This window comes from Pelodiscus sinensis, chromosome 1, assembly GCF_052426305.1.
Source record: "Pelodiscus sinensis isolate ZL-2025 chromosome 1, ASM5242630v1, whole genome shotgun sequence".
Taxonomy (NCBI): Eukaryota; Metazoa; Chordata; order Testudines; family Trionychidae; genus Pelodiscus; species Pelodiscus sinensis.
In genome coordinates, this window is record NC_143052.1 from 53,595,981 (window position 1) to 53,621,839 (window position 25,859).

General features: G+C 38.9%; 1 protein-coding gene across 1 annotated transcript in view; it reads left to right on the plus strand.

The window, feature by feature from the left end:
* Positions 1 to 24,448, plus strand: part of PNPLA8 (patatin like domain 8, phospholipase A2) — a 60,150-nt gene extending 35,702 nt beyond the window's left edge. Inside the window, exons 9-10 of the mRNA XM_006122501.3 lie at positions 20,141 to 20,336; positions 23,178 to 24,448. Coding sequence (XP_006122563.3) covers positions 20,141 to 20,336; positions 23,178 to 23,452 — 471 coding nt within the window. The 3' untranslated portion in view covers positions 23,453 to 24,448. The remainder of the gene's footprint in view (positions 1 to 20,140; positions 20,337 to 23,177) is intronic.
* The last annotated feature ends 1,411 nt before the right edge of the window (positions 24,449 to 25,859 follow it).

Sequence of the window (25,859 nt, forward strand, 5' to 3'; positions counted from 1 at the left end):
CTTCAACAGTAACCATCCAAGCCTAGGGATACCAACTCATGATGTCAAGATATGGAAATTATACTACTATCTATATATAAAAAAGAAATCTGATATTGAACTCTAGATATGAAACACTCATGATCTTTTAGCATCTCCCAACCTTTTTGCTGCTAATAATTTTTTCTTCAATTCCCCCTGAAGTGAAAGCAGTTTCTTTTATCTTCTCCTTTTTTCTTCAGTATGAAAAACATTCAGTGTTTGGGATACTCACTAATGTCACTTGAGGAGGCAGCATGATATGTCAAGCAAATTGTCAGTTAAATAATAGAGAAGGCTGTGACCGCAATACAACTTCTTTCTTAAGACAAAATATAGTCATTAACCCTGTCTCCCCCTCACTTACAAATGTCTTCAGATTTCCCATCATTGCTCTAATGTATTACAGCTTCACTTGTGGAAATACAAGCCACTGATGATTTAGCCACCATGTCATCTAGACCTGTTCTGGACAGGGCTAGTTAATATAGTAGTTAAATTGCTGTCAGCTAGTCTACTACTAATGGTTGACGTTCACCCGTGAAAGTGGAATAATGGGACATTTGAAAAAGATGACTAATAAAGATGCAACCTAAAAGTTAATGGAAATACCTTCTGTAATATAGAAAAATATTTTAAATGTCGAAGTAACATACTGAAGTGCCTACAACTTCAAGTGGGCTCTTGATAAAATGAAAGAGAAAACAATGTAGTTCTCAGTTATTTTCCAGACTTTTTTTGCCTAGTAACTAAAAGCAACAATCCTGCAGAGGTACTCAACAGTCCCATCAAATAGAGAGGCTCTCAAAGGTGACTTGCTCAGTGCTTCCTTATCCCAACTGGTTTTTGTCGTAACTTGGTTCGGTGATGTGATGGGAGCCCCCAGGGGTTAAAGCCAACTACCCAGTGAAAACTACTGGGTGATGGTGAAACAAATGATTTTTATTAAACAGAATGGTTCTTTTATCAAAAATCAAGTGACTTTTAAATTAGTTTTAAAACAAGCAATTGTTTTACAGGAGAGGAAAACTGAACCAAACTGTGCTTAACTGATTACAAACTTTGTGATTATAATTCGATTATATTAATCACTATCTCTAATTCGCTTAAGGCAGAGCAGCATGCAAGCAAAATATACAAAAACAAAGACAATATAATGATAATAAAAACTCCGTCCAAAGCCAGCCTCTCTGTGGTTATTTTAGAGCAGCTGGTGAAGTTAGTGATTAATCTACCTCTACAACTTAACAACTCTTGGGTTTCAATTTCTAACACTTATACTTGGCCTAAATACAACACTACTACACAACACACGATTATACAATTTACACAGTGTGGTTAATAGAACTCAGTTACACTCTACAGAATTTCCCAATGAAATTAACATGATTCAAATATTAACTAAACCAATAACTAATATATTTAAGCAATACTTACAAATCCAGCAACGATAACAGCGTAAAGACACACTAGAACTCGGAGCATGCTCAGAACTCATGCACCCCTCTCTTTGACTCGAAGGGTGGGGAGGTAACCTCAGGGTGATCAATCCTTCAGCCGGGCAAAAAGACACGTGCCCTCAATACACGGAACCTCGATGAACAAAGGGGTCTAGGGTCTTTTATAACATAACCTGATATCCGGTACCTTATTAGGGTCTGTTCCCTGGCTGGGCCTGATAGGCTGGTAATGAGGTAATGTGCAATAGTGCCCTATAGGATTTTTCATGATGCCCGCCTGATGGCCCCATGGACAGTGCCGGGTGTGGGCATGGTCAGTGTGCATGGCAGTTGTCTTATTTCCCTATGCTTACCTCTCTACCTTCAAGGACCAGTCAAGAGAGTCTTATTTATCTCTTGCAGCTGTGCTCTATCTTTTCATTCTCACCTCCCTGTTCTTAGATGCCTACAAGGTTAAATTCCATTCACAGAAAGCTGCATTGTGCGCTTACAAGTTATGCTTTCTCAGAGTGTGTCAGCGGCCTACATTTTCTGTGAGGGGCCTTTGTGTGGCAGAATGGGCAATGCACGCGCGAGGCTGTGGTCAAAAGGACCTGCTCTGTGACAGTTTTAAACTTGCAACTTTTATAATTAAACTCCAAAGTGCCTTCCCTCTTCTAAGGAGACTTAAAATGTAGTTCATCTCCGAGGTTTTCACATCTATGGGATACACTATGGTGATGGTTGTGAAATAAAGTTTTAGATAGGATGCAACAAAATGGATATGTCATTGTCTAACAATTTTGTAAAATTAAATTAAATTAATTTTTAAACTAAGAACTCCAAATATTAGTCTCTTGTTTCAGTCCAGTTGTTGTCACAAGTACTTTGCTCTAGTCCTATTGGAAATACTCTTTACTGTTAAGGAGAGGAGTCCTACTCCCGAAGGACTTATACACCAACAAATTTTTAAAAATGCACGCTATTTTAAAATTCTGCAAAATTCTGGAAATGTTATTAATCAATAAATGTGGTTCCAGCCTGGCTGCATTGAAGTGGGAGATCATCCTCAAGGCCCCACCTTCCCCACTACAGAGACTAGGCAGTGAGGCTGCACCTGACCCTGACACTGTGCAATCTGTGCTAAGAACACCAGGTGTGGCTGGGCAGGCCCACCCCATAGGGTTGCCACGTGTCCGGTATTGACCTGGACAGTCTGGTATTTTCACCTCCTGTCCGGTAAAAAAATATCAGACACCTGGCAACCCTAAGACACACTCAGCAACTGGACCAACCCCTGGACCTCCCCCGTTCCCCCTCCCGTCAGCCCCAGCTCCCCTGTTCACCTGGTTCTGCAGGGAAGCTCCCTTCTGGCTTGACCAAGAAAACAAGATGGCCACCATCAAAAAGCCTAAAGACCTGAGCAAAGGGAAGCAATGCCTTCCCTGGGTCTTAGTGCACAACCACTCCCCAATTCCTATCCCTATTCTGACTCTGCATGCACTTAAAGGGGCCATGTTGTTTTAATGCTGTTTTATTTTTTTTATTATTTATTTATTTAGATAATTATTTATTTGCTTAATAACTCTTGGGGTCCTTTTTTTTGCTCAACAACTTTGGTCTCTCCCCTCCCCTTTTTTTCCCCCCTCAACATAATTTTTTCCCCTGTGTTTTATTTGGGTGCGGGGGGGGGGGGGGGGGGTTTTGGTATTTTTGGTTAAGCCATCTGGCAACCCTAAAGTGTCTGGGAGAGGCTGACCTCACAGAAGCCTGCAAGATCTGTAAGGCCTTCAAACCCTGTACTAAGCGTGAGAGGTAATTGTGCCTTAAGCTCTATAACTGTAAGGTCAAGCATTTTATAAGAACTGAATCCTCACAATATCCCTATGAAGCAGGCAAGTAATATGTTATATCACAGTACAGTAGAACTCCTCAGTTCTGTAAACCCACCTGAGATACTTTTACACCACAGGAAAAAAATGATATCTCTCATATACATTCACATATATGTTCCTGAGCAGTGAACACCCATGCTCTGTGTGGATGTATTTACCTTCCCACACGGTCATGAAGGCACTTTGGTATTAATTATCTTTTTCTTAAATATGCAGTATGTATGTGAAATTTTGAGAATTTCAGAAATTCTGTTATATGCTGTACTGTAAAACTTCATCAGTTTACTTTTCTATACATTGTTACTGCCTGCATCGTTTTCTTCTCAATCAAAGGTAAAATTAAGAGGAGACGTTATCTCATCCTGCATAAATTCATAGAATCATAGAATACTAGGACTGGAAGGGACCTTGAGAGGTCATCGAGTTCAGTCCCCTACCCTCATAGCAGGACCAAATACTATCTAGACCATCCCTGATAGACATTTATCTAACCTACTCTTAAATATCTCCACAGATGGAGATTCCACAATCTCCCTGGAATTAATCCTATCTTTGTTCATACTGCAGGTTGTGTACCATTTACATCAATATTGTATGATGTTTAAAAGTCAGACCAAGCAGTAAAGGAGGATTTTATACCGTAATTATTTTTGCAACAAGATAAGTACATGGAGAGAGGAAACATTTCCTATTTACATGTCCTTAACTTGTAATATGTTTTTTTCTTACATGCAAAGAATTTTTTTAAATAGTTCCTTTAGCCAGTTCAACTGATATTTAATGTTTCATTAAGCAGACAGATTACAACAATCATTTCTCAAAGCTCTCTTTAGCACTTTTTAACCTTTTAAAATAATACATTGAAGAAAAATAAAAGTTTGGTTAATATGATGGTCCTTTCACTTGTCAGTTTATACAGCTAAATTTGAGAAGAATTTGAAGGAGGGTCTCTGTCTTTCTGGATGGTAAAATAATAGATTTATTCCTAAAATGATGGATGCATTTGGTTTGGGGGAGGAAACTATTTGTTATCCATCATCAGTTAATTTCCCATTTTAGAATAGAGCAACACACAGCATACGTTATAAATGAATCTGGTGACCTGAGGGCATCTCTGTTGTTTAAGAACAACGTATATTCTTTTCAAATAAACTCTGAATGAAATACTTTATTTATAGAATAAGGCTTAGGTTTAGCCCGCTAAATCAATTTGCTATAAAATATTTTGTTAAAATTAAAAACTACTTTCTCCCGTCCCTTCTCCAAATGTAACTTTTAAAATGAAACAGTCCTGACATTAAAATGAAAATATAATCAGTTTGTTCCAGAGCTTAATTAATATTTACATTTGGTTTATCTGGTTTTATGATAAAATACCATCATCCCTGGCTGCCATATTAAAGGAGAATCTTGAATTCATGCATAGTTTTGAAAACTATCCTAGTTTTTGAAGAAAAAAAATCCTATGATTTAGTAGACCTATAATAATTACATGAACAAATAAAAAGACTAGGATGACTTATCTATCTTTCTAGGTAACTTAAATCCAACATTTAGGCACCTTTGACAGTCACAAAACCACATCCAGCTGCTGCCTGATCCTGTAGATACCTATCACAAATGCCTAAATCCCAATACCACTGAGCTGCTCAGTACACTAGTTGACACCTCAGTCCTGGCAGCATTCTCAAACTGGGGGTTTTCCATATCTGTGTCATCTGGGGGACCCAATCCATTAAGATTGCTCAGATTGTTAATTTGCACAAAAGATATGGGGGGGGGGGGGGAGTATGTCCTGACCACCAACCTACTGGGAGTTCAGGGATATATTTTTCTCCCTCTCTCTCCTGTTGAAACTGTTCCAATTATTTAAAAAAATACTTAACATAAGAACAGCCATACTGGGTCATACCAAAGATCCATCTAGCCCAGTATTCTGTCTGTCGACAGTGGCCAATATTAGATGCCCCTAAGGGAGGGAACACAACAGGTAATCCTCACGTGATCCCTCTCCTACCACCCATTTCCAGACAAACAAACTAGGGACATCATTCCTACCCATCCTGGCTAATAGCCATTGATGGACCTAACCTCTGTGAATCTATCTAGCTCTTTTTGGAACCCTGTTAAAGTCCTAGTCTTCACCACATCCTCTGGCAAGGAGTTCCACAGGTTGTACACTGAGTGAAGAAAAACTTCATTATGTTTGTTTTGAACCTGCTACTTACTAATTTCATTTGGTGACCCCTAGTTCTTATATTGTGGGACTAAGTAAATAACTTTTCCTTGTTCACTTTTTCCAGAACTGTGATGGTTTTATAGATCTCTATCATATCCTTCCTTAGTCTTCTCTTTTCTAAGCTGAAATATCCACATCTTTTTAATCTCTCTTCATATGGGATCCATTCCAAATCCCTAATAATTTTTGTTGCTCTTTACTGAACCTTTTCCAATAACAATATTTTTTTGAGATGAGGCAGCCACATCTGTATGCATTATTCAAGATGCGGGCATACTGTGGTTTTATATAGAATCAATAAGATATTCTCTGTCTTGTTCTCTGCCCCTTTTTTAATGATTCCTAACAGTCTATTTGATTTTTTGACTGCTGCTGCACGTTGAGTGGATGTTTCCAAGATCTCTCTCTTGAGTTGTTGTAGCTAAATTAGTCCCCAACATATTGCATGTATAGTTTGGATTATTTTTTCCAGTGTGCATTAGCTTACATTTATCAGCATTAAATTTCATTTGCCTTTATGTTGCCCAATCACTTAATTTGGTAAAATCTTTTTGAAGCTCTTTACAGTCTCCTTTGGTTTTAACTATCTTGAACAGTTTGGTATAATCAGTAAATTTTGCCACCTCACTGTTTACCCCTTTCTCGAGATCATTAATAAGTAAGTTGAATAGGATTGGTCCCAAGACATACTCTTGGAGGACCCCACTAGTTACCTTTCTCCACTTGGAAAACTTACCATTTATTCCTACTCTTTGTTTCTTGTCTTTTAACCAGTTACCAATCCACGAAAGGACCTTCCTTCTTATCCCATAACAACTTACTTTACTTAAGAGTCTTTGGTGAAGGACCTTGTCAAAGGCTTTCTGTATCCACTGGATCCCCCTAGTCCACATGTTTGTTGACCTCCTCAAAGAACTCTAGTAGATTAGTAAGGCACGATTTTCTTTTGCAAAAACCATGTTGATTTTCCCCCAACAAATTATTTTCATCTATGTGTCTGACAATTTTATTCTTTACTATAGTTTCAACAATTTTGCTCGATACTGACATTAGACTTACTGGTCAGTAATTGCCAGGATCACTTCTAGAGCCTTTTTTAAATGTTGACATCACGTTATCTAACTTCCAGTCATTAGGTACAGAAGCCGATTTAGAGGATAGATTAATAGTCTGCAATTTCACATCTGAGTTCTTTCAGATCTCTTGGGTGAATGCTGTCTGTTCCCGGTGACTTGATACTGTTAAGTTTATCAATTTGTTCCAAAACCTTCACTAATGACACCTCCATTTGGGACAATTCCTCAGATTTGTCACCTACAAGGAATGGCTCAGGTTTAGAACGCTCCCCAATATCCTCATCCATGAAGACTTAAGCGAATAATTTATTTAGCTTCTCCGCAATGACTTTATCATCTTTGAGTGCTCCTTCAACATTTCAATTGTCCAAGGGCCCTACTGGTTGTTTAGCCGGCTTCCTGCTTCTGATGTACTTAAAAAACATTTTGCCATTACTTTTTCAATTTTTGGCTAGCTGTTCTTCAAACTTATTTTTGGCTTTTCTTATTATATTTTTACACTTAATTTGACAAAGTTTATGCTCCTTTCTATTTTCCTCACTAAGATTTAACTTCCACTTTTTAAAAGGTGTCTTTTTATCTGTCACTGCTTCTCTTACTTGGTTGTTAAGCCAGAGTGGTGCTTTTTTGGTTCTCTTACTGTGTTTTTAATTCGGGGTATACATTTAAAATGGGTCTCTATTATGGGGTCTTTGAAAAGTTTCAATGCAGCTTGCAAGATTTTACTTTTGTCAATGTATCTTTTAATTTCTGTTTAACTAACCTCCACATTTTTGTGTAGTTCCCCTTTCTGATATTAAATGCCACAGTGTTGGGCTTCTGAGGTGTTTTTCCCACCACAGGGATGTTAAACTTTATTACATTATGGTCACTATTTCCAACTGGTCAGTTATATTTACCTCTTGGACCAGATCCTGCACTCCACTTAAGACTAAATCAAGAATAGGGTTCTAGAACCAGCTGCTCCAAGAAGCAGTTATTTTAAGATATTAAGAAATTTTATCTTTGCATCCCATTCTGAGGTGTCATGTACCCAGTCAACTTCTTGGACCAGGCACATGAACCTGCTCCTCCCTGTATGCTCCACCTATGAGATGAATGCCGTAACTACTGAGCTATAGAGTCAGTTTCTTACTTTCTCTCTGTCTCTACCCAAACCAAAATATTGTCCTTATTAAAAGTTATGCTGCATACATTCGGTCTCTGTCCTGTTTTCTGGTCTGAGGATGCAAGCACATGAATTGAATTTACAGTAGACTTGCCCTTGCATAAACTCCTGGTAGAAACTAGAATAGAGTCTTTAAAGATATTAAAACATTTTTAGAAAGTAGCTCATTTTAACAATGTAGACTTTTTCATATGCCTCATTTAAGAATAAACCTTAACTTTAATTTCCATTAATTATATTGCTTTTAGGCTTAGAACTTTAAAGGTATTTTTGAGAAGCCTTTTCAAAATCTTATATTTGCCTACAATAGTCTTGTATTAGTTCTGCCTACCCCTTTTCACGAATACAATGAAAGTAAACAACAGAGCAAGTGTAAAAGTGAACTAGAAATGCAAAGCATGTCTGCACAAGCATTGAAGTGAAATGGTTACTATGGAGCCAACAAACTCAACTCCCAAATATCAGACTTGGCTGTAGCAAGTCATGTATCCTTCATATAATGGTAAATTATTCTCTTCACAGGGCTTAACAGAATTATCATGAATTTGTGCATTATACCTAAGGCCATATAAAATTTCAAGGCACAATCTGAGTTGACAAATTTAAGAAATATCATGACTGACTATAAACATACAAACAACTAGATATCAACAGTAAAGTACGACACAATTACACTGTAATTAAGTGTAATTAAGTTTCTATTGTTAGTACAGTATATGATATTGTAATGTATTTTATGTGATCTTTACTGATTATTTGTATGCTCTACGAGCAGGATTCTTGCAGTGCAATCTGTGACCCTCTTGGAACAGAAAACCTTCTGTGAGGTCAACAGTACTTGCACTGTGCGCCTGAATTTCTGGTGGGGATCATAAGGTTGCTGTGCATGGGGGAGCAAGGTTTAGGGAGGAGAACAGAGAGGGCAGCTAGCTTTACCATGGAAAAGGGTATCCCAGCACTTCCTATTGCTGTTCCTTGGCAGCTAATGCCCTATAGCAGTGTTTCCCAATTTTATTTGGCCAAGGAACCTTTTTCAGCTTGAAAGAATTTCAAGGAACCCCTACGGTTGCCAGGGTAAAATTTGTTGAGGGAAAAAAAACCCCTGCTGAGTCCCGCCACTAAAAGGCTCTCTCTTTTTAAGAGGGGGCAGGGGCGTGCTGAGTTCTCATGGAACCCTTACTTTCGCTTTGCGGAACCCTGGGGTTCCACGGAGCACCAATTGGGAAACACTGCCCTATAGTGATCGGCCAATGTGCTCTGAAGCCCCGCTCCTTGGATGGCCCGTCCCCTGCCACAATAACTGGTTCATGTTCTTCTGTCCCTCCCCTAGGCTTTAGTGGGACTAATGGTGGTTGGAAGGCAAAGAGTTGTGCTTAATGGTTAGCCCAATCCTCAATGTTCTGTGGCAGCTTCTCCAGTCATCCTCTTTGAGATACTGTGGTGGTGGAGAATCTGGGGGGCAGGGAACATCCATCAGCTGCCTCCCTTCAGTATTACAATTATGAGGACTCTAGTTTTCTTCCCACCCCATTCTGTTCCACTGCTTCTGGTTTCTGCTTAATTTGAAAGTCTGTGCCTCCATTATAATACTTATCCATTCCTGCCACAGTTGACTTCCATATAATAATGTTAATACTTAATATTTTACTTTTGAAACCAATAGTTGTTGGCTGTTTAGTTTTTTTATTTTTTTCAGAAAGTAGGGGACTGGTTTCGGTGGTTTGTTTTTGTTTGGTTTTTAACTTCATCCAAAGGTTGTGCCCACAAAAGTATCTGTTCTTACTGCTACAGATTAGTCAGTATCTTGCAGGCTGGTCACAAGAAATCATTGCCTAGATATTTTGCAGTTATAAGAAAATATGTGGGGAGGGGTATTACATTTTTTTGCAAAGCTCTGCAAGAGCCCCAGCCTCCTAAAATCTCCACCAGAAAAATTGAAGAGAGGAATGTTCCACAAATACTAATCTGTTTTTGATGTGGATAAAAGGTGTGAATTTTAGGAGGGAGGAAATGGATTTAAGAATGTCTTCCTCAGGGCCAGGCCATTGGAGCCTGAGTGCATGAAAACATTATCCACTTCAAATACTTAAGCTTCACATGTGCAAATCAACCAGAAGAGCCTAAAATTAGTCCTTGTGTGTTGGACTTCAGTGGAACGCAGCATTTTTCAGGATTCATATATGCTGAACTATGTGTGTTTTCTATCTAACTTTGTGTAAAAGTGTGTACAGTTATGTATGTGTATGTTGTAAATTTGAGGGTATGTTTTAAAAACTTGACTATCTACTCCCAAAAGAATAAATAAGGCAAACTTGCAAATGGCTGCATTTAAGAGCTCATCCATTTGATTTTCTACACCCTATTTATTGCATCAGGTCTTTAATTATAACAGCATATATCCATTCCTTTGGCAATATCAAGCTATAAATGTGCATTCTAATTCTGTAGAAATAAAATTCTGATCTTTCCCTAAGGCTGTGTCTATACTGCAGCCTTCTTCCGCAAAAGCTTATGCAAAAGAAGCGCGGAGTAGAATATTTCCGCATTTTATTTGCATAATTAATTAGCAGCCGTTTTTGCACAAGAGGCTTTTGCGTAAAAAGGAGCTGTGTAGACAGCTACTTTATGCTCAAAAAACCTCTCTTGTTCAAGAGTCATTCTTCCAGAAAAAATGAGGAAGAACTGACAAAGGCTGCAGTATAGACGTACCCCTAGACTTGAAATTACAGCCTAACCAAGAACAGACATACAAAAACTATAGGATAGAAAACTTACATTGTAATGTTTGTTGTTGAATTTTCATGCCACCCTAAATAGCAGTAGATCTACAAATATACTTTTTATAAAAGGCTCTGGTAAATCTTTTCACTCAGTCAAAAATGGTATATTTACCATTCTGAAACTAGTTGATTTGCTGTTGTTCAATTAACATCCCTTGCTTGCCTGTTGGAAAATATTTTTCAGTATTTACATACTCTTTCTCTGCTGTACCACTTTATGTTCAGTGTTCTGGCAGCAAAGCTGACTTGCATCTAAAGAGATACTTCAAACATTATGTTAAGTGTAATTTATTTTCTATCTCACTGACTGCAGCAACATGACAGGATAGAGCATGGTAAGAATGGAGAAATACTAAGGCAGGGATGACTTGTATATTTGGTTAAATGAAGAGGGGGACTTGTAGCTATAGTGAATGTAAACAAAGGGAAGAGTTGTCAAAATGTAGGGCAGGGGAAGACAACATAAGAACCAGAAAGAATAAAGGGAATGAGCCATTTGCCCAGTAGTCTAATAGAATCCAGGACATTTGCACATACTTTATATGGACGCTTGTTAACCAGACACTCATTTGAAGAATGGAAATAAATTGCAATCTCCCCTTTACATCATGGATTCTAATATACCAATCCCTATGGACAATGACCATCTCATTTATATTATGACGTATGTGATTTAGGCTGATGCTGAAGTTCAGCGTCTAAAAAAAAAAGTAAACAAATGTTCACTTTAACTGTAAACTGATTATATATGCTTTCATGGTGGACATAGAACTCTGTATAAATAATTTTTTAAAATTGTGGTTATATGCCTCAGGGTACGTCTAGACTACATGCCTCTGTCGCCAGAGGCATATAGATTAGGCTACCAGACATAGGAAAATGAAGCGGCGATTTAAATAATCGCCGCTTCATTTAAATTTACATGGCTGCTGCGTGGTACCAACGCGATAGTCTGGATGCGCAGGTGGCGACATCAAAGGTATTTGTCGACCACCCCGGTATACCTCATCCCAGGAGGCATACCTGGGTGGTCGACAAATACCTTTGATGTCGACACCCACGCGTCCAGACTGTTACGCTGAGCCGACCAACAGCTGACCAGCTGTTGGTCGGCTCAGCGCGGCAGCCATGTAAATTTAAATGAAGCGGCGATTATTTAAATCGCCACTTCATTTTCCTATGTCTGGTAGCCTAATCTACATGCCTCTGGCGACAGAGGCATGTAGTCTAGACGTACCCTCAGTGTGTAATATACCTTCTGAAAGGTGCTGATCCTCTCCTCACTTCCGGACTTCTGCAGAAGTTGAGAATGGTCAGGTCCATGCACAAAATGCTTACCAGCTTAGAGAATTGCTCCTTAAATTAATAATTTTGTTTTGGATATAATTTAATCTTTATGAAAACATTTTCAGTCTAGTAAAGCAAGAACAGGTTTGTGTTGTTTCTTGATCTTACCTTCAGATAAGCCAAAAATTGACGGTTGCTTTGAGATAGTAGAGTGCCTGTATGCACAGTGATTCATACATTGTATGCACAGTGGTTCCATGAAATGTGTTATAAATGGAAATCACTATTTTGAAACTATATAGAGAAGGATGAATGTTTGGCCTTCAAGGTAGAGATATTTAAAGGCTACTTGTTTCTTCTGACACATTCTATACTTCTTGATGCTTTGGATTCATTGTTACAGGTAGGAGCATTCAGAAGTTTATCATGGTTCAAGTGCAACTGTCTATACATGTAGATCAGCCATGGCCAACTTGAGGCTCACGAGCTGCATATGGCTCCTCTTCTTCCCTCTTCTCCCCCTCCCCCCGGGCGCAGCTCACAAAACACCGCACCCAACTCTGCGTTGCTCGAAAGCCACCCCTATACCCCCAAAAACGGCCCTTCTCCCGGCTCCCTGTGCTGACCTGGGCAGGGGAGCCATCCAGCGTGGCCATAAAAGCTGCAGAAATGAAGATGGTGTTGGGAGCCTGCTGTGGCCAAAAAGCATTTAAATGTGGTTTCTTAAAGGAGTGAGCCTTCTTTTTGTAGTGTGTGTGTGTGGTTTTTTGTTTTTTGTTTAAACTCAACTGGGGGCAGTCCTTTTTTTGCCCAGCTCTTCGCACTGGATCCACTGCTATCTTGGCTCTTTGCCCGGAATGGGTTTGCCACCCCTGATGTAGATGAAAAACAAGCCAGTTCTCCAAAATCTCATCACTAATAATCTGTAGGTTAGAAAATATAAATTGTCACCACAGCTACTAGGCTCTTGTACGCTATAGTTCACACACTTTTTCCAGTGATGGCCACTATACTGTATGGTTTACTGTGCTTGCCTAAATGTTCATAGACTCATTTCATTACTTGATTTCCCACAATCCTCAACGTCTGTTGGGCCATCTGTTCAAGCAAGGCTCAGACATCAGTATCTTGGGGGGAAAAAATGTCACATGCCAGTATGCTACTCTTGAATCATCATTGTTCTTCTTTGTTGCATAAACATGCTGAGAAAGGTGACAACTATCCCCAGGCCTGCAGACAAGGGGAGAGGAAGAGTCAAGGGGAGCAACTGCCCTGGGGCCTAACGATTCAAAAAGGCTCAGGGCTCCCAGTCACTACTGTGGGCCCTTTAAATTGCCACTGGAGCCCTAGGCAGTGCTGAGGGGCTAGCAAGGGAAAGGCTAGCTTCAGACCTGACTCTTCCCCCTAAGACCCTTTCGGGAACTTAGAGCCCCTTCTGCCTTCCCCCTTTCCTTCCTTCCTCCCCCCCCCCCCCACACCTTGCCCAGGAGCCTAGCAATTCTGTCAGTCCTCCTGACTGTATCTACTGTATTAAAATAGATTATTATTAATAAAGGGTTCAGAGAGGCAGAGAGAGTGAAAAGTGGGTGTTTAAATCAAACTGACAGATGATATAATTTATTTTTAAAATCAAGGTAGGAAGTCAAGAGCAAAGCTTTAGATTTTGGGGGCACATATATAATCTGTGCACCCAGGGATTAGTCAGATTTATCCTATTTACTTGTTTGTGCTTCATTAACATAGAATTTTAAAATTAAAAAAAATGCAGAGGTACTAAAACAATGCCAGGAAAAAATGCTGATCTATCAGATATTCCATAGCAATGAAAAAATAAGAGCCAAACTAAATAACCTACATTTTGGGTTGTATATAGTATACCAATGCCTGACTTTTAGAAGCTAAGAATGCTTACAGTTATGGGAAAAAAAGATCTCAGAATAGTAACAGATATGGAACGTGCGCAGCAAATAGAAGAAATAAACTAGTAAAGCTATGGAATGAATACTAGCACAAACCCAACTCAAATTGACAGTAAAAATAGAAACAAACGCTAACCAAGGATTAGTATGTTGTAAGGAACATTGGGATAATCCCCGTGTTTTTATGAATACAATTGAATAGGGAATTATTTTTCAGTGTCTTGTAGAGTCTCAAACACGAAAACCTCATCATGATCCCATGAAGTGATCCACTTGATGCAATTTTTAGGTCAGGCACTCAGGACTTTTGAATTGTCTATTTAAAACTGTGTTGTTTCAATGAAAACATTTTACAGTTTGCCAATCTTCACCAATATGAAGTGAGGAAACAAGTATTTAGAATCTGAAAGATCAATTAATTTTATTAGTTTTTATTGTATAACAACATTCAACAATCCTTCATTGTAACTGCATTGCCTATAGCTAGTGCCCTATAGAGAATGTATATGCATAGTTTAAGATCGTTACAGATTATTATGTAAGTGCTGCATAACAGTGCTATATATGCTAGACTTCATTGTTTTAAAGTATATAACCTTAATGGTTACAAAAAAGAGTCTCAGAATGTGAATCAAATGTAAATTGGGGTGGTAATGCCTTCATGAGCCTGTAGAAGGTATGAAACAATAGATATATGTCACTAATGTCAACAGGATATTAACTCAGAAGCCAAATGAAGAGGTTAACTGTCAACATTTACTGTTTTACCAGTATTGATTTTATCAGAAACAGCATTTCATTATGTTTTTGTCCTTGTTTAAATTGGTAGCAGATTGGGAACAGGATGCAGTTTGGAAACTAGTTTAAAAAGGAAGGAGGAAACCAAACCTCATACCCCAATTTTGTTTCCTCTGCCCTGGCCCAAAAGGGGAAGAAAAGAGGAGTTGCATTATTCTCCCCACTACCAATATACACACTTGCTTCAAAATCCATAGGACTTCCTATGCCTTCCTAACTGTCTATTCAATGATCAACTTCCAGTCCCCCACCCCAACTTCTATAACTCATGTATTCGTAGTTGTCATATATTCACACAATCTACAATAATTAAATTTATATTCTAATAAACAGCTATTAGGAATGGGTCTTGTGCCACATTGGATGCAGGACTGTTTTGATTGTCACAATTACCTTGCTAATTACTTTGGGTATGTCTACATTACCCCGCTAGTTCGAACTAGCGGGGTAATGTAGGCATACCGCACTTGCAAATGAAGCCCGGGATTTGAATTTCCCAGGAATAGTAGTTTTCTGAGTGTATAATAGTTTAGTGACTCACTAGTATTGCTAAACTTTTAGAGGTCACTTTACGGTTAGTAGAACACATTTTGATTTCAGAAAATATTTGGTACCCTTTTTTAAATATTGAAGTGTTTGAAATTACATGTGACGTTGTTTTATAGAACAAACACATTTCAGGCAGTCAGACTATTTTCTGCAAAAAATCTGATTTGATTTATGAAATTATATCAGGGCTTTTATTTGAAGGCTATCTGGAAAAGGCCTTGCATTTTTAGGTTAATTTCTTAAATGTTTTTAATATGAAACTTAATACTTCATTGAAATATACACATAATAGAATAAACAGTTCTGTTAAGAAAAATAGCACTGAGGTTGCAACAAAATTTACATTGGTTATGTATGTATTCATATTAACACTTTGAGATCAACCCTTTTGGGCACCTAAAAAAGGTGTCTAGTTTACCTTGTCTGCTTTTTGAGGACTAGGATGGCTTCAGACATTTTTTATAGTACATTTATTTTATTATAGTATTTTACAGATAGGACTTTGGTAGCCTTAGGGGAGTTATCATCTTTGGATGAATAAAATATAATTGTCATAAGACATCAGCCATCATATTTTTCTCTATTTATAATAAATTATAGATCAGTGCACTACAGTCTATAAATGCATCTAGTAGTTACAGCACCATAATACATATTTATAGCCTTGTAACTATAGTCTATTAATACATCTTATAGTTCTAGCACCATTAAATGTATTTATAGCCTTGTAATTCATTTTTCCAGCTTTGGTTTTACATAATTTGATTTTTGATTTAAATAAAAGAAAATGCCAATTTTGATTCTGCAGTTCTCCATACAACTCCCCCTTTCTCTTTTATTACTGTTATCACTTTCTTTTCCTTCAGACTTCCTCCCTTTTATTCACTTCTTCCAAAGCTGCACAACTTTTAACCTTCATCTTAATTTTAACAAACACAACTTGGGAGACATATCATGATCTTTATTTAGATTCTTTACTTTAAAATGCAGTGATTGAAGTTTAGAGACATAAACAGAATAATATTGGAAGCCATAACAGCAAATGCATTCTAATGTGTAGTAAATCTTTATAACATCCTATGGTGTTTGTTGTAATAATTACAGAGAATTGTTTTGATTTTGCTGTAACTGGCATAAGTAACCTTGTTGCTATTTAATATTATTTGATGTCCACTTATTGGAAAGTGGTGTGGGCCCTGAAGTAGGAAAGAATCCAAATTCAGGATAATCATTGGAACACATGATTAAATCCCACTAGAATCAGCAGGATTTAAGTACATGCTTAAAATAATAATGTCTTTGAGCAATGTTACATTAATGTGAAATAGGAACTATTTAGTTCATACCTGCAGCGTCCACGGTTGGGCTTGCAGTGCAGCAGTTATTTATGCATTGCTGTTCACACCCCTACAGTGCAAACTGAAGGACTGTGTAAGACATGCCCTAAATAGGGTGACCAGATGTCCCGTTTTTAAAGGAACAGTTCCATTTCCAAGCCCTCGGCAGGTGTCCCTACTTGTTTTTAAAAATGGGCCAATTGTCACACATTTTCTCTCTCTCTCTTGCCCCTCCCATTAGTACTGGTGGATCCTGCTACTGACTGGATCCTTATTTGCCAGCTGCCCACTCACCAACAGTGAGTGAGTATAGGGGTGGTGTGGGGGAGGTCCAGTGGCTGATGATAGGGTTGGGAGTGCAAGTGACTTTGCTAAGGTCTCTGCGCTGCCTCCCACAGCGCACTCCACATAGGTACAGGCCTCCTTGTCTGTCTTTCTGGCTCATATTCCTCTCTAGGAAATCTGCAGAACTGCGAAATGGTCTTCGGTCCATACCATTACATCGCACTACACTATTGTACAGCAATCCAGACATGATGTGGCTTTTGGGGCTGCAGTACTCAAAGTCAGCTACACATTGACTCTGACCTATCTGGATAAGGCTTGTGAATCATCTCAATTGGAATACATATGAGCAAACACTCAAGAAGAAAAAATGGTTACTCACCTTTGTAATTGTTCTTCGAGATGTGTTGCTCATATCTATTCTATACCCACCCTCTTTCTCACTGCTGGAGTAGCTAGCAAGAGGGAACTGAGGTGCAATTGAGTTAGCAGGGTCATATATACTGTGATACTTCAGCACTACTTGAGGTGCTGAGGGCTTCACAGCTGATCCAATGTGTAGCAGTTCAGGTAAAAACTTTCCGTCAGTCATTCATGTGGTGCACGCACACCTCAGTTGGAATAGATACAAGCAACATATATTGAAGAACAGTAGTTACAAAGGTGAATAACCATTTTTTTTCTCTCACTCTTACATTGGGACCTGAGCTATGGTACCTTGTGTATCCACCTTGCTTATCTTCTATTAAGGCCTCTATTAAGCAGGTATGACTGTATTTAGCACCTGCAGTTCTTTCTTTAGGGAGTCTATGACTAATAGTCTATGACCAATCTGTCACAGTCAATAACCTTATTAAAACTTGACAGTAGGAAAAACATTTAGAGAAAGAGATTTTGAAATCTTAAAGGCTTACCATCCCTGTAAAGTAATCTAGCAGGCCCAGCTTCTTCAGACAACATAGTAGATGCCTCTTTCTCAACCTGGTTTCCACAGACAACTCCCCCATTTTCCAGAGATAGTCTCCTTTTTAAATTGTAGTCTGCTTGATCTTTTGTGCTCTTCAGTTGTTTTCTGGCATGGTATCTTAACAACCCTCTAATGCAGTGGTTCCCAAACTTTTTGGCATCACGCCCACTTTTTGATTTTTGAAAAACCTTCATGATGCCTCCCCCCCCCCAAAATAGCAGCAAAACTTGTTGAGCCAAAAAAAAAAGGAACTGATCAGAGCAGCCAAACTTGATTGGGGGGGCACACACCCCCTGGAATTTCTTCACACCCCTAAGTTTGGGAACCCATGCTCTAATGCTTGCTGAGAAGTGGTTTAACTTGAGCAATTCTGTCCTTTCCTGCTTGTTTTTGTTGCAGGCCCCTATTACGCTACACCACTATATTCATACAATAAACATCAGATAATAGATCAATGTGCAATGTTTGTGAATTTCACAGTATCTCCAGTTTCTTCACAAAGAGGAAATCCCTTTTGGCTTCATGCAGGAAAGCAACTGGGGCATAGTCATTGCAAGTCACTACTGAAATTCTCTGAACTGGGACTCCCTGATTGGCCAACAGATGTTCGCATTAGGCGAGGTATTTCCAGTAGAGAGAAGGAGGTGTTAGTGCCGTTATACAAGGCATTGGTAAGACCTCATTTGGAATACTGTGTGCAGTTCTGGTCTCCCATGTTTAAGAAGGATGAATTCAAACTGGAACAGGTACAAAGAAGGGCCACTAGGATGATTCGAGGAATGGAAAACCTGTCTTATGAAAGGAGACTCAAGGAGCTTGGCTTGTTTACTTTAACCAAAAGAAGGCTGAGGGGGGACATGATTGCACTCTTTAAATATATTAGAGGGATAAATACCAGGGAGGGAGAGGAATTATTTAAGCTCAATATCAATGTGGACACAAGAACAAATGGATATAAACTGGCTATCAGGAAGTTTAGACTTGAAATTAGACAAAGGTTTCTAACCACTAGAGGAATGAAGTTCTGGAACAGCCTTCCAAGAGAAGTAGTGGGGGCAAAAGACCTATCTGGCCTCAAGATTAAGCTAAGTGGGTTTATGAAGGGGATGGTTTGATGGAATAACATGATCTTGGCAACTAATTGACCTTTCACTATTGTTGGTAAATAGGCCAATGGTGGGACGATAGGAGTTACTATAGAGAACTTTTTCCTGGCTGGTGAGTCTTGTCCACGTGCTCAGGGTTCAGCTGATCGTCGGGAAGGAATTTTCCTCCAAGGTAGATTGGCTGAGGCCCTGGAGGTTTTTCACCTTCCTCTGTAGCATGGGGCATGGATCACTTGCTGGAGGATTCTCTGCATCTTGGGGTCTTCAAACCATCATTTGAGGACTTGAATATCTGAGATATAGGTGAGAGGATTATTCCAGGAGTGAGTTGGTGAGATTCTGTGGCCTGCATTGTACAGGGAGTCAGACTAGATGATAATAATGATCCGTTCTGACCTTAAAGTCTATGAGTCTGAGATGTTCCAGGACCAGAGAGTACCAGTGGAGGGCTAGCGCCTAGGAGCCCTGAAAGCTGGCAGGGTAGCAGGGCTTCCTGTCAGGACTGCGGGAGCCCAGTGTGCGCACAGGTAGCAGTGCTACCAGGTGCAGCAATGGGAGCCTGGCAAACAGATGCAGCAGGGCTGCCCAGCATGGCAATAGGAGCTAGGCATGACAGCAGGAGCCCAGTACGCAGAGGTGGTGAGGCTGCCCAGTAGGGTAGCGGGGACTGACAAGGCAGTGGGGCCAGCAAGAGGCAGAAGCCAGATGGCAGGGCAGTGGTTGGGCCAAGGCTGGAGAGGGCTGGTGGCAGGGGGTCCAGAAATGACCACTGCTGGTCCGGCAAAATCCTTCATCCGGGACCAGTCCGGTCCAGAGGGTGCTGGACCAGGGAGGTCCAACTTGTACTTCATTGCCATCACATTATGAACCTTAGAACTGTACCTAGAGAGCCTCTTACATCCTCTTCAAAATTGCTGTTTGCCATTCTTGTATGTCTTATTTAGGAGTTTAACATCTGACTTCTGTTCTAAGGTTCACTGCTTTACTCTACTCCCTCAATAGGAGGGAGGGTTTAATCACACAAAGACTTCAAACATGGGCCGATCACAGACACAGGGACCCAGCCACATGGTCCTTACAGAGATACAAACCAATCCTGTCTCACCTGGCCTATTCTGGGCACAAGGGCAAGCCACATGTCCCTCCTGGAGACTAAAGAACAGATCAATCACAACACTTTTAAAGTTACCATTTGTTCTATTTAATTAATTTGTTATGTTTCAACTGTGCAGTGTTAAATTATAATGAAAATGTAAGCAGCTTGATTTAATTTGCAGGATGGAGGTCTGCTTCTGAATAATCCCACTGCGTTAGCGGTCCATGAGTGCAAATGCCTTTGGCCAAATGTTCCACTGCAGTGTGTAATATCGTTGGGCACTGGTCGATATGAAAGCGAGAGGAAGAACAGCATCACACACACAAGTTTGAAAACCAAACTTACAAATGTTATCAGCAGCGCTACTGATACAGAAGGTCAGTGTCTACTGATTTGTCTTGTCTCTGTTTTTAACTATGGCTTTCAGACTGTTACTTATTTCATTAGAAATATAGTAAATCAAAATATATACTATAAAGAAAATTTAAATGAATTTGGAGCACTTTTAGTCCAGGGAACATTTCATAACTTTTTTTTCAAATTGGGATTATGTTGTTAATCTCTTTGCCTCTCATATGAAGGTGGATTTCAGGTTTAGTTTAGATGAAAAGTCAATGTAGACAAAAGCAGGAAAATAGAGATTTAAAGAATAATTTATCAACAACCTGTTTTCACTGTACATTATAAATATTTCCAATGGTCTTGCTATTTTAAATTTATCTTTTTTTCCCTTCTCTGTTACCCCTGATATTGGATTTTTATTGTTAGTTGTTTTTATGAGTGTAGTGGGGTAATAATAGAGCTAGTGAAATGTGCATTTAAATTTATTTCCATGAGTCTGCACCTTAAGTCAGTGATTATTAAGCTGTCTTTAGTTGATTAATACATCACTGAAAAGTTTAACCATAATGCTGACCATCAGGAAAAGGTTACAACCCTTAAAAATCAACATAAGAGTGAGACTTAGAATGATAGTCATCAAGCAGCGTTTGTTCTGTTTTGTTGTTTGTTTTTGTTTGTTTTTAACTTGGCCTTCAGAAGAAGTGCAAGCCTGGAAATCCATTTCAGGAGGAAATAGGGAACACTTTTTATTATATAGTTCCAGCTTTTCAGAGAAATATTAAAACGGTTAATCCAGAACATTGATTTCTGTTCTGAAGCTAGGGTTGCCAGGTGTCCGGTTTTGAAACGGACAGTCTGGTATTTGAGGGTTCTGTCCGGGAAAAAAAATAAGAAAATACCGGACGCATTAAATGTCCAGTATTTTCTGATTAGGTAAGTTTTATTATTATTGGGAGTATCAGTACATAGTTGCATACTGCCTGGCTGGTAGACATGCTCATGCTGCGTGAACATGTCTACCAGACAGGCAATACGCAACTACACGAGGTGGGGGAGGGAATCCCCGGGGCCGGACTTGCTCATGCTTCGCCAGGACGGGCAGTGCCCCGGGATCTGCGTGAGCCTAGTTCAGTCACGCTCCCCACCAGTTGATTCTCTCCTCTAGCACCTCTTCCCTCCTCCGCCCCTACCGCCAGCCCTGCTCCCCCCAATCTCCTCCCAGCCAGCCCTGCTCCCCTCCCGGCCGGTGTCCCCTCCTCCCCCATCTGATATCAGGTGTGTCCGGTATTTTTTTTTTAAGCCACCTGGTAACCCTATCTGAAGCTTGTAACATTTAAAAAAAATCCTTCTCTCAAAAGACGAAGTTCTGTCTGTCAGTGAATGTGTCTTTCCTTGGTGTTTGTGGCAGCCATTCACCCTACTATGGTAGTAAAGTAGAGTTATACAATTAGGCTATGTCTATATTGCATCCCTTTTTCGTAAAAGGGATGCAAATTAGACGTATCGCAATTGCTAATGAAGCAGGGATTTAAATCTCCTCCACTTCATTTGCATAAAAATGGCTGCCGCTTTTTTTTCGGCACGGAGCTTTGCCAGAAAAAAGTGCCAGTCTAGACGCGGATCTTGCGGAAAATAAAGCGTTTTCCAAAAGATCCCTTATCCCTCTTAAAATAAGGGATAAGGGATCTTTCGGAAAAGGCTTTATTTTCCGCAAGAGCCGTGTCTATACTGACGCTTTTTTCCAGCAAAGCTCTGTGCCGAAAAAAAGCGGCAGCCATTTTTATGCTAATGAAGCGGGAGAGATTTAAATCCCTGCTTCATCAATGTTTGGGGAACAAGTAACTAGGGTTTAAGTAAGGAGATGATAAACTGGGAAAGAATCTAAAAGAGGGAGAGAAATGAGAGAAGGAAAATTCCAAAGGACGTGAGGGTAGTGAAGAGGAAAGGGAGAAATTGAAGCATTTTGCATATCCGTCCAGTGTAATCAGATTTAAATAATTGATTATTAACTTTTTTAATTCAAACGTACAAAAACTTCAAAAACAAAAAGTGCTTGACAAATATTATATCCGAATTTAAATTAGTCACCAACTGCAAAAGCTTTGAAACTAATTTATGCCCCTTTGATTGCAATACTTGAAAGGTTTGTGATAAACTTGTACCAGAATTTCATCATCTGCCCTATCATACCTCTTTAGTATGGCAATTCTTGGGGAACTGGAATGAGAGAGAGGTATGAGAGGTGTTGAACCGTAATATACTACCACTTTTTGGATCCACTTACCTGCAAAATATTGAAATGTACATTTTAATTATAGACCCTGCTGCTAGTTTTGTTTAGATGTCGTATCGAATCAAGGTGGGCTATAGAGGAAGGTGAATTTTTATGGTGAAAATAGATAGAGATCTTTCATCCTAGTCTGAAGAGAGAGGACTTCTGATAGTCTCATGGTGTGAAATAGCATTCACTCAGACTATCTATAGACATTTACATTTTCTGTGGTATTTCAAAATAGGGATATAAAATCCTGTTTAATCAGTTAACCGGTTAAATGTTTTGTTAGTTCCATCAGATTGTTCAGTTCATTCTAATGACAAAATTGTTTTCTGTAGGATTAGAAGCAGTTGTGCATAAATTCAGAAGCTCTTGCATTTCTGAAGCATATTTTAACTGTCCTACTACAGAGCATGCCCTTTTGTTTCACATTTAGTACGTTATGCAGTGATAATGAGGGTGTAATATATACATGCAGGGATGGGAGCTGCAGTAAAATTAATTAGCCTGCAAAAACAATCAGTATTTGTAGGACTGATACTCTTGATTTGTCAAAAATGTCATTATGATTTAACATTTTTCTATATTTGTTTTAAACCAGAAGTCCATACTATGTTGGATGGCCTATTACCTCCAGACACCTATTTCAGATTTAATCCTCTGATGAATGAAGACATACCTCTGGATGAAAATCGTAAAGAAAAACTCAATCAGTTGCGTACAGATGGAATACGGTATTTAGAACGAAATGAAGAAAAAATTAAAAAAGCTGCTAAAATCCTAACACAAGAAAAAACACTTTTGCAGAGATTTAATGACTGGCTAAAATTAAAAGCTGAGATGTGTGAAGGACTTCCATTTCTTTCCAAACTGTGAATATGTAATTTATGAACACTCATATATACCGTTCCAGAAAATCCAGCCAATACTATAAGGGAGCTATGCTTATATACTGTTACTGTAGAATTCTGGATTGCTGTCAAAGTCCAGGAAACGCTGGAGAAAGGAGTTCTCACTCAAGCATTGGTATAGTGCTGCCTGTTTTGTACATACATCCTTGGAATAAGGTTTCATGGTGTTCCTCTTTTGAGGTTTAGGAACATTACTTGGTATGAATTAATTCGAGTAGAATACTGGTGGGTTTTTTTTTTTTTTTCTGGCTGTTCATGTAGGCCTGTTTTAGATTCATTTCACCTAGCTCAATTTTGCCAACTAAGATTGACAATTATGAAAAACATATGTGCTATACATTTTTGTAAGTATATGCCATAATCATGTTGACAGTAACACCTTGTTTATGTACCTACTATTGAATTTAAAATAAAAACAAAAATTAGACTGATTTCGAAGTATATCATAGGTACTGTAGTATAGACTGCAAGCTGTTTTACTGCCAGTGTAGGTAATATCCTTTCAGTTTATGAAAACACAGATCTTTTCCATTTAAAAGATAATGTTAATATAATTAGTTTTAAATGTGCACTTTTTTTTGCGTGTAACAATTGACTTTGTCCAGTAAGATGTTTGCTTATTATAAAAAGATATAAAATACTCAAAATCAACCAGTATTTTTCCTGTAATTTTAAGATGTGCTGTACATTAACTTTTATAGATTCAACTCCAGAATAACTTATTCATTGTTCGAAAATAATTCTAAGACCTTATCTCAGTAAATAGTCTTGAAACATAATAAAGGAAATAAACTCTTGAAATAACCCACTTCTTATGCTGGAGTAGTGACTTTCTTAATGTATTGAAACCTCAGATATAGACACCACCAAACTTTAGAAACCAGTATATAAGAAAAGTATATAAAGATGACGCATGGAGTAAATAAGTTCAAATAAAATATGTATTTTTATGCCTGTAAATCCGTATGTGCATTCTCCCAATATTTGGTTAACATTCGTGTAGTGTTTTTATGAACCCCTAAAAGGTTGCTTTTTGGGAAAAAATACTTTATTTGAATTTTATTATACCCAGCTTTGAGGCCTATTCCACTAGCCTTATTTATGTGACTTCAGTGAGAATACACTTAAGAAAATGACAAATATAATTGGACCCTTAGAAATAGTGTAGCTGTGTGAAGATTTGGGGTAATCTCTGTACAATTTATTAATTCCAGTTTAAGGTTATAAACTCTGTGGGTGCATCTAGACTGGCAAGATTTTGCACAAAAGCAGCCGCTTTTGCGCAAAAACTTGCCAGCTGTCTACACTGGCCGCTTGAATTTGTGCAAGAACACTGACGTTCTAATGTAAGAATTCAGTGCTTCTTGCACAAATACTTTGATGCTCCTGCTCAGGGATAAGCCCTCTTGTGCAAGAATACTTGCACAAGAGGGCCAGTGTAGACAGGCACCTTAATTTTTTGCGCAAGAAAACCCGATGGCTAAAAATGGCCATCAGAGCTTTCTTGCACAAAAGTGCGTCTAGATTGGCACGGATGCTTTTGCACAAAAGCACTTTTTGCGCAAAAGCATCCATGCCAATCTAGACGCTGTTTTGCGGAAATACTTTTAACAGAAAAACTTTTCCGTTAAAAGTATTTCCGCAAAATCATGCCAGTCTAGACGCAGCCTGTGTGTCATTACCAAACTACAGTTATGGAAGTGGTGCTAGTGTACCTTCTCTGCTGTCCTTTTTCCTTCTCAGAAAGGGTGCTCAACAGAGGATATGTGCCCAAAAATCCAGAGGCAGTGTTTAGTTTCAGGAAGCCTAAAACCCATGAGTTCAGCACAATGGAAGCCAAGCAAAGCAGTGTTGTGAGTGTCCAACACAAGGAACTTTACCAGAGCTATGACAAGCTGCAATGGGACTTTTTTTTTCAACTCATCATGTGAATATGGTATTACTGGATCTCCAGGGACTCTGGCCAGATTTTAAAAGATACTTAGGTGCCTAAATACCTTTAAAATCTGGCCTTCAGTCTTGGATCTTTTGTTCACTTGAGTAGTCCCATTGACTCTAGTCGGATGATTTGTGTTGGTAAAAGTAGCAATCTCTGTCCCTAGGTGAGGCTTGTCTGATGGGTGCTTTAAACATGGATAAAATATTGAACTTCAGAGTGTTACTACATCAATAAACAAAGCAGCACTGCAAGCGTTTCAGAAGCCTGTCTGCCATTTTGCCTTTCTGGAGTGGATAGTGATACTAACCAAAGTATTTATCTTCTGTTACGTAATTCAGTTACTCAGAATGACTCAATTCCTTTGATTGCCCACTGCTAGGTGTTCCTTTTAAAATAATTGGTAGCTGCAGTAGCCTGTCTTTAATAACAAGCC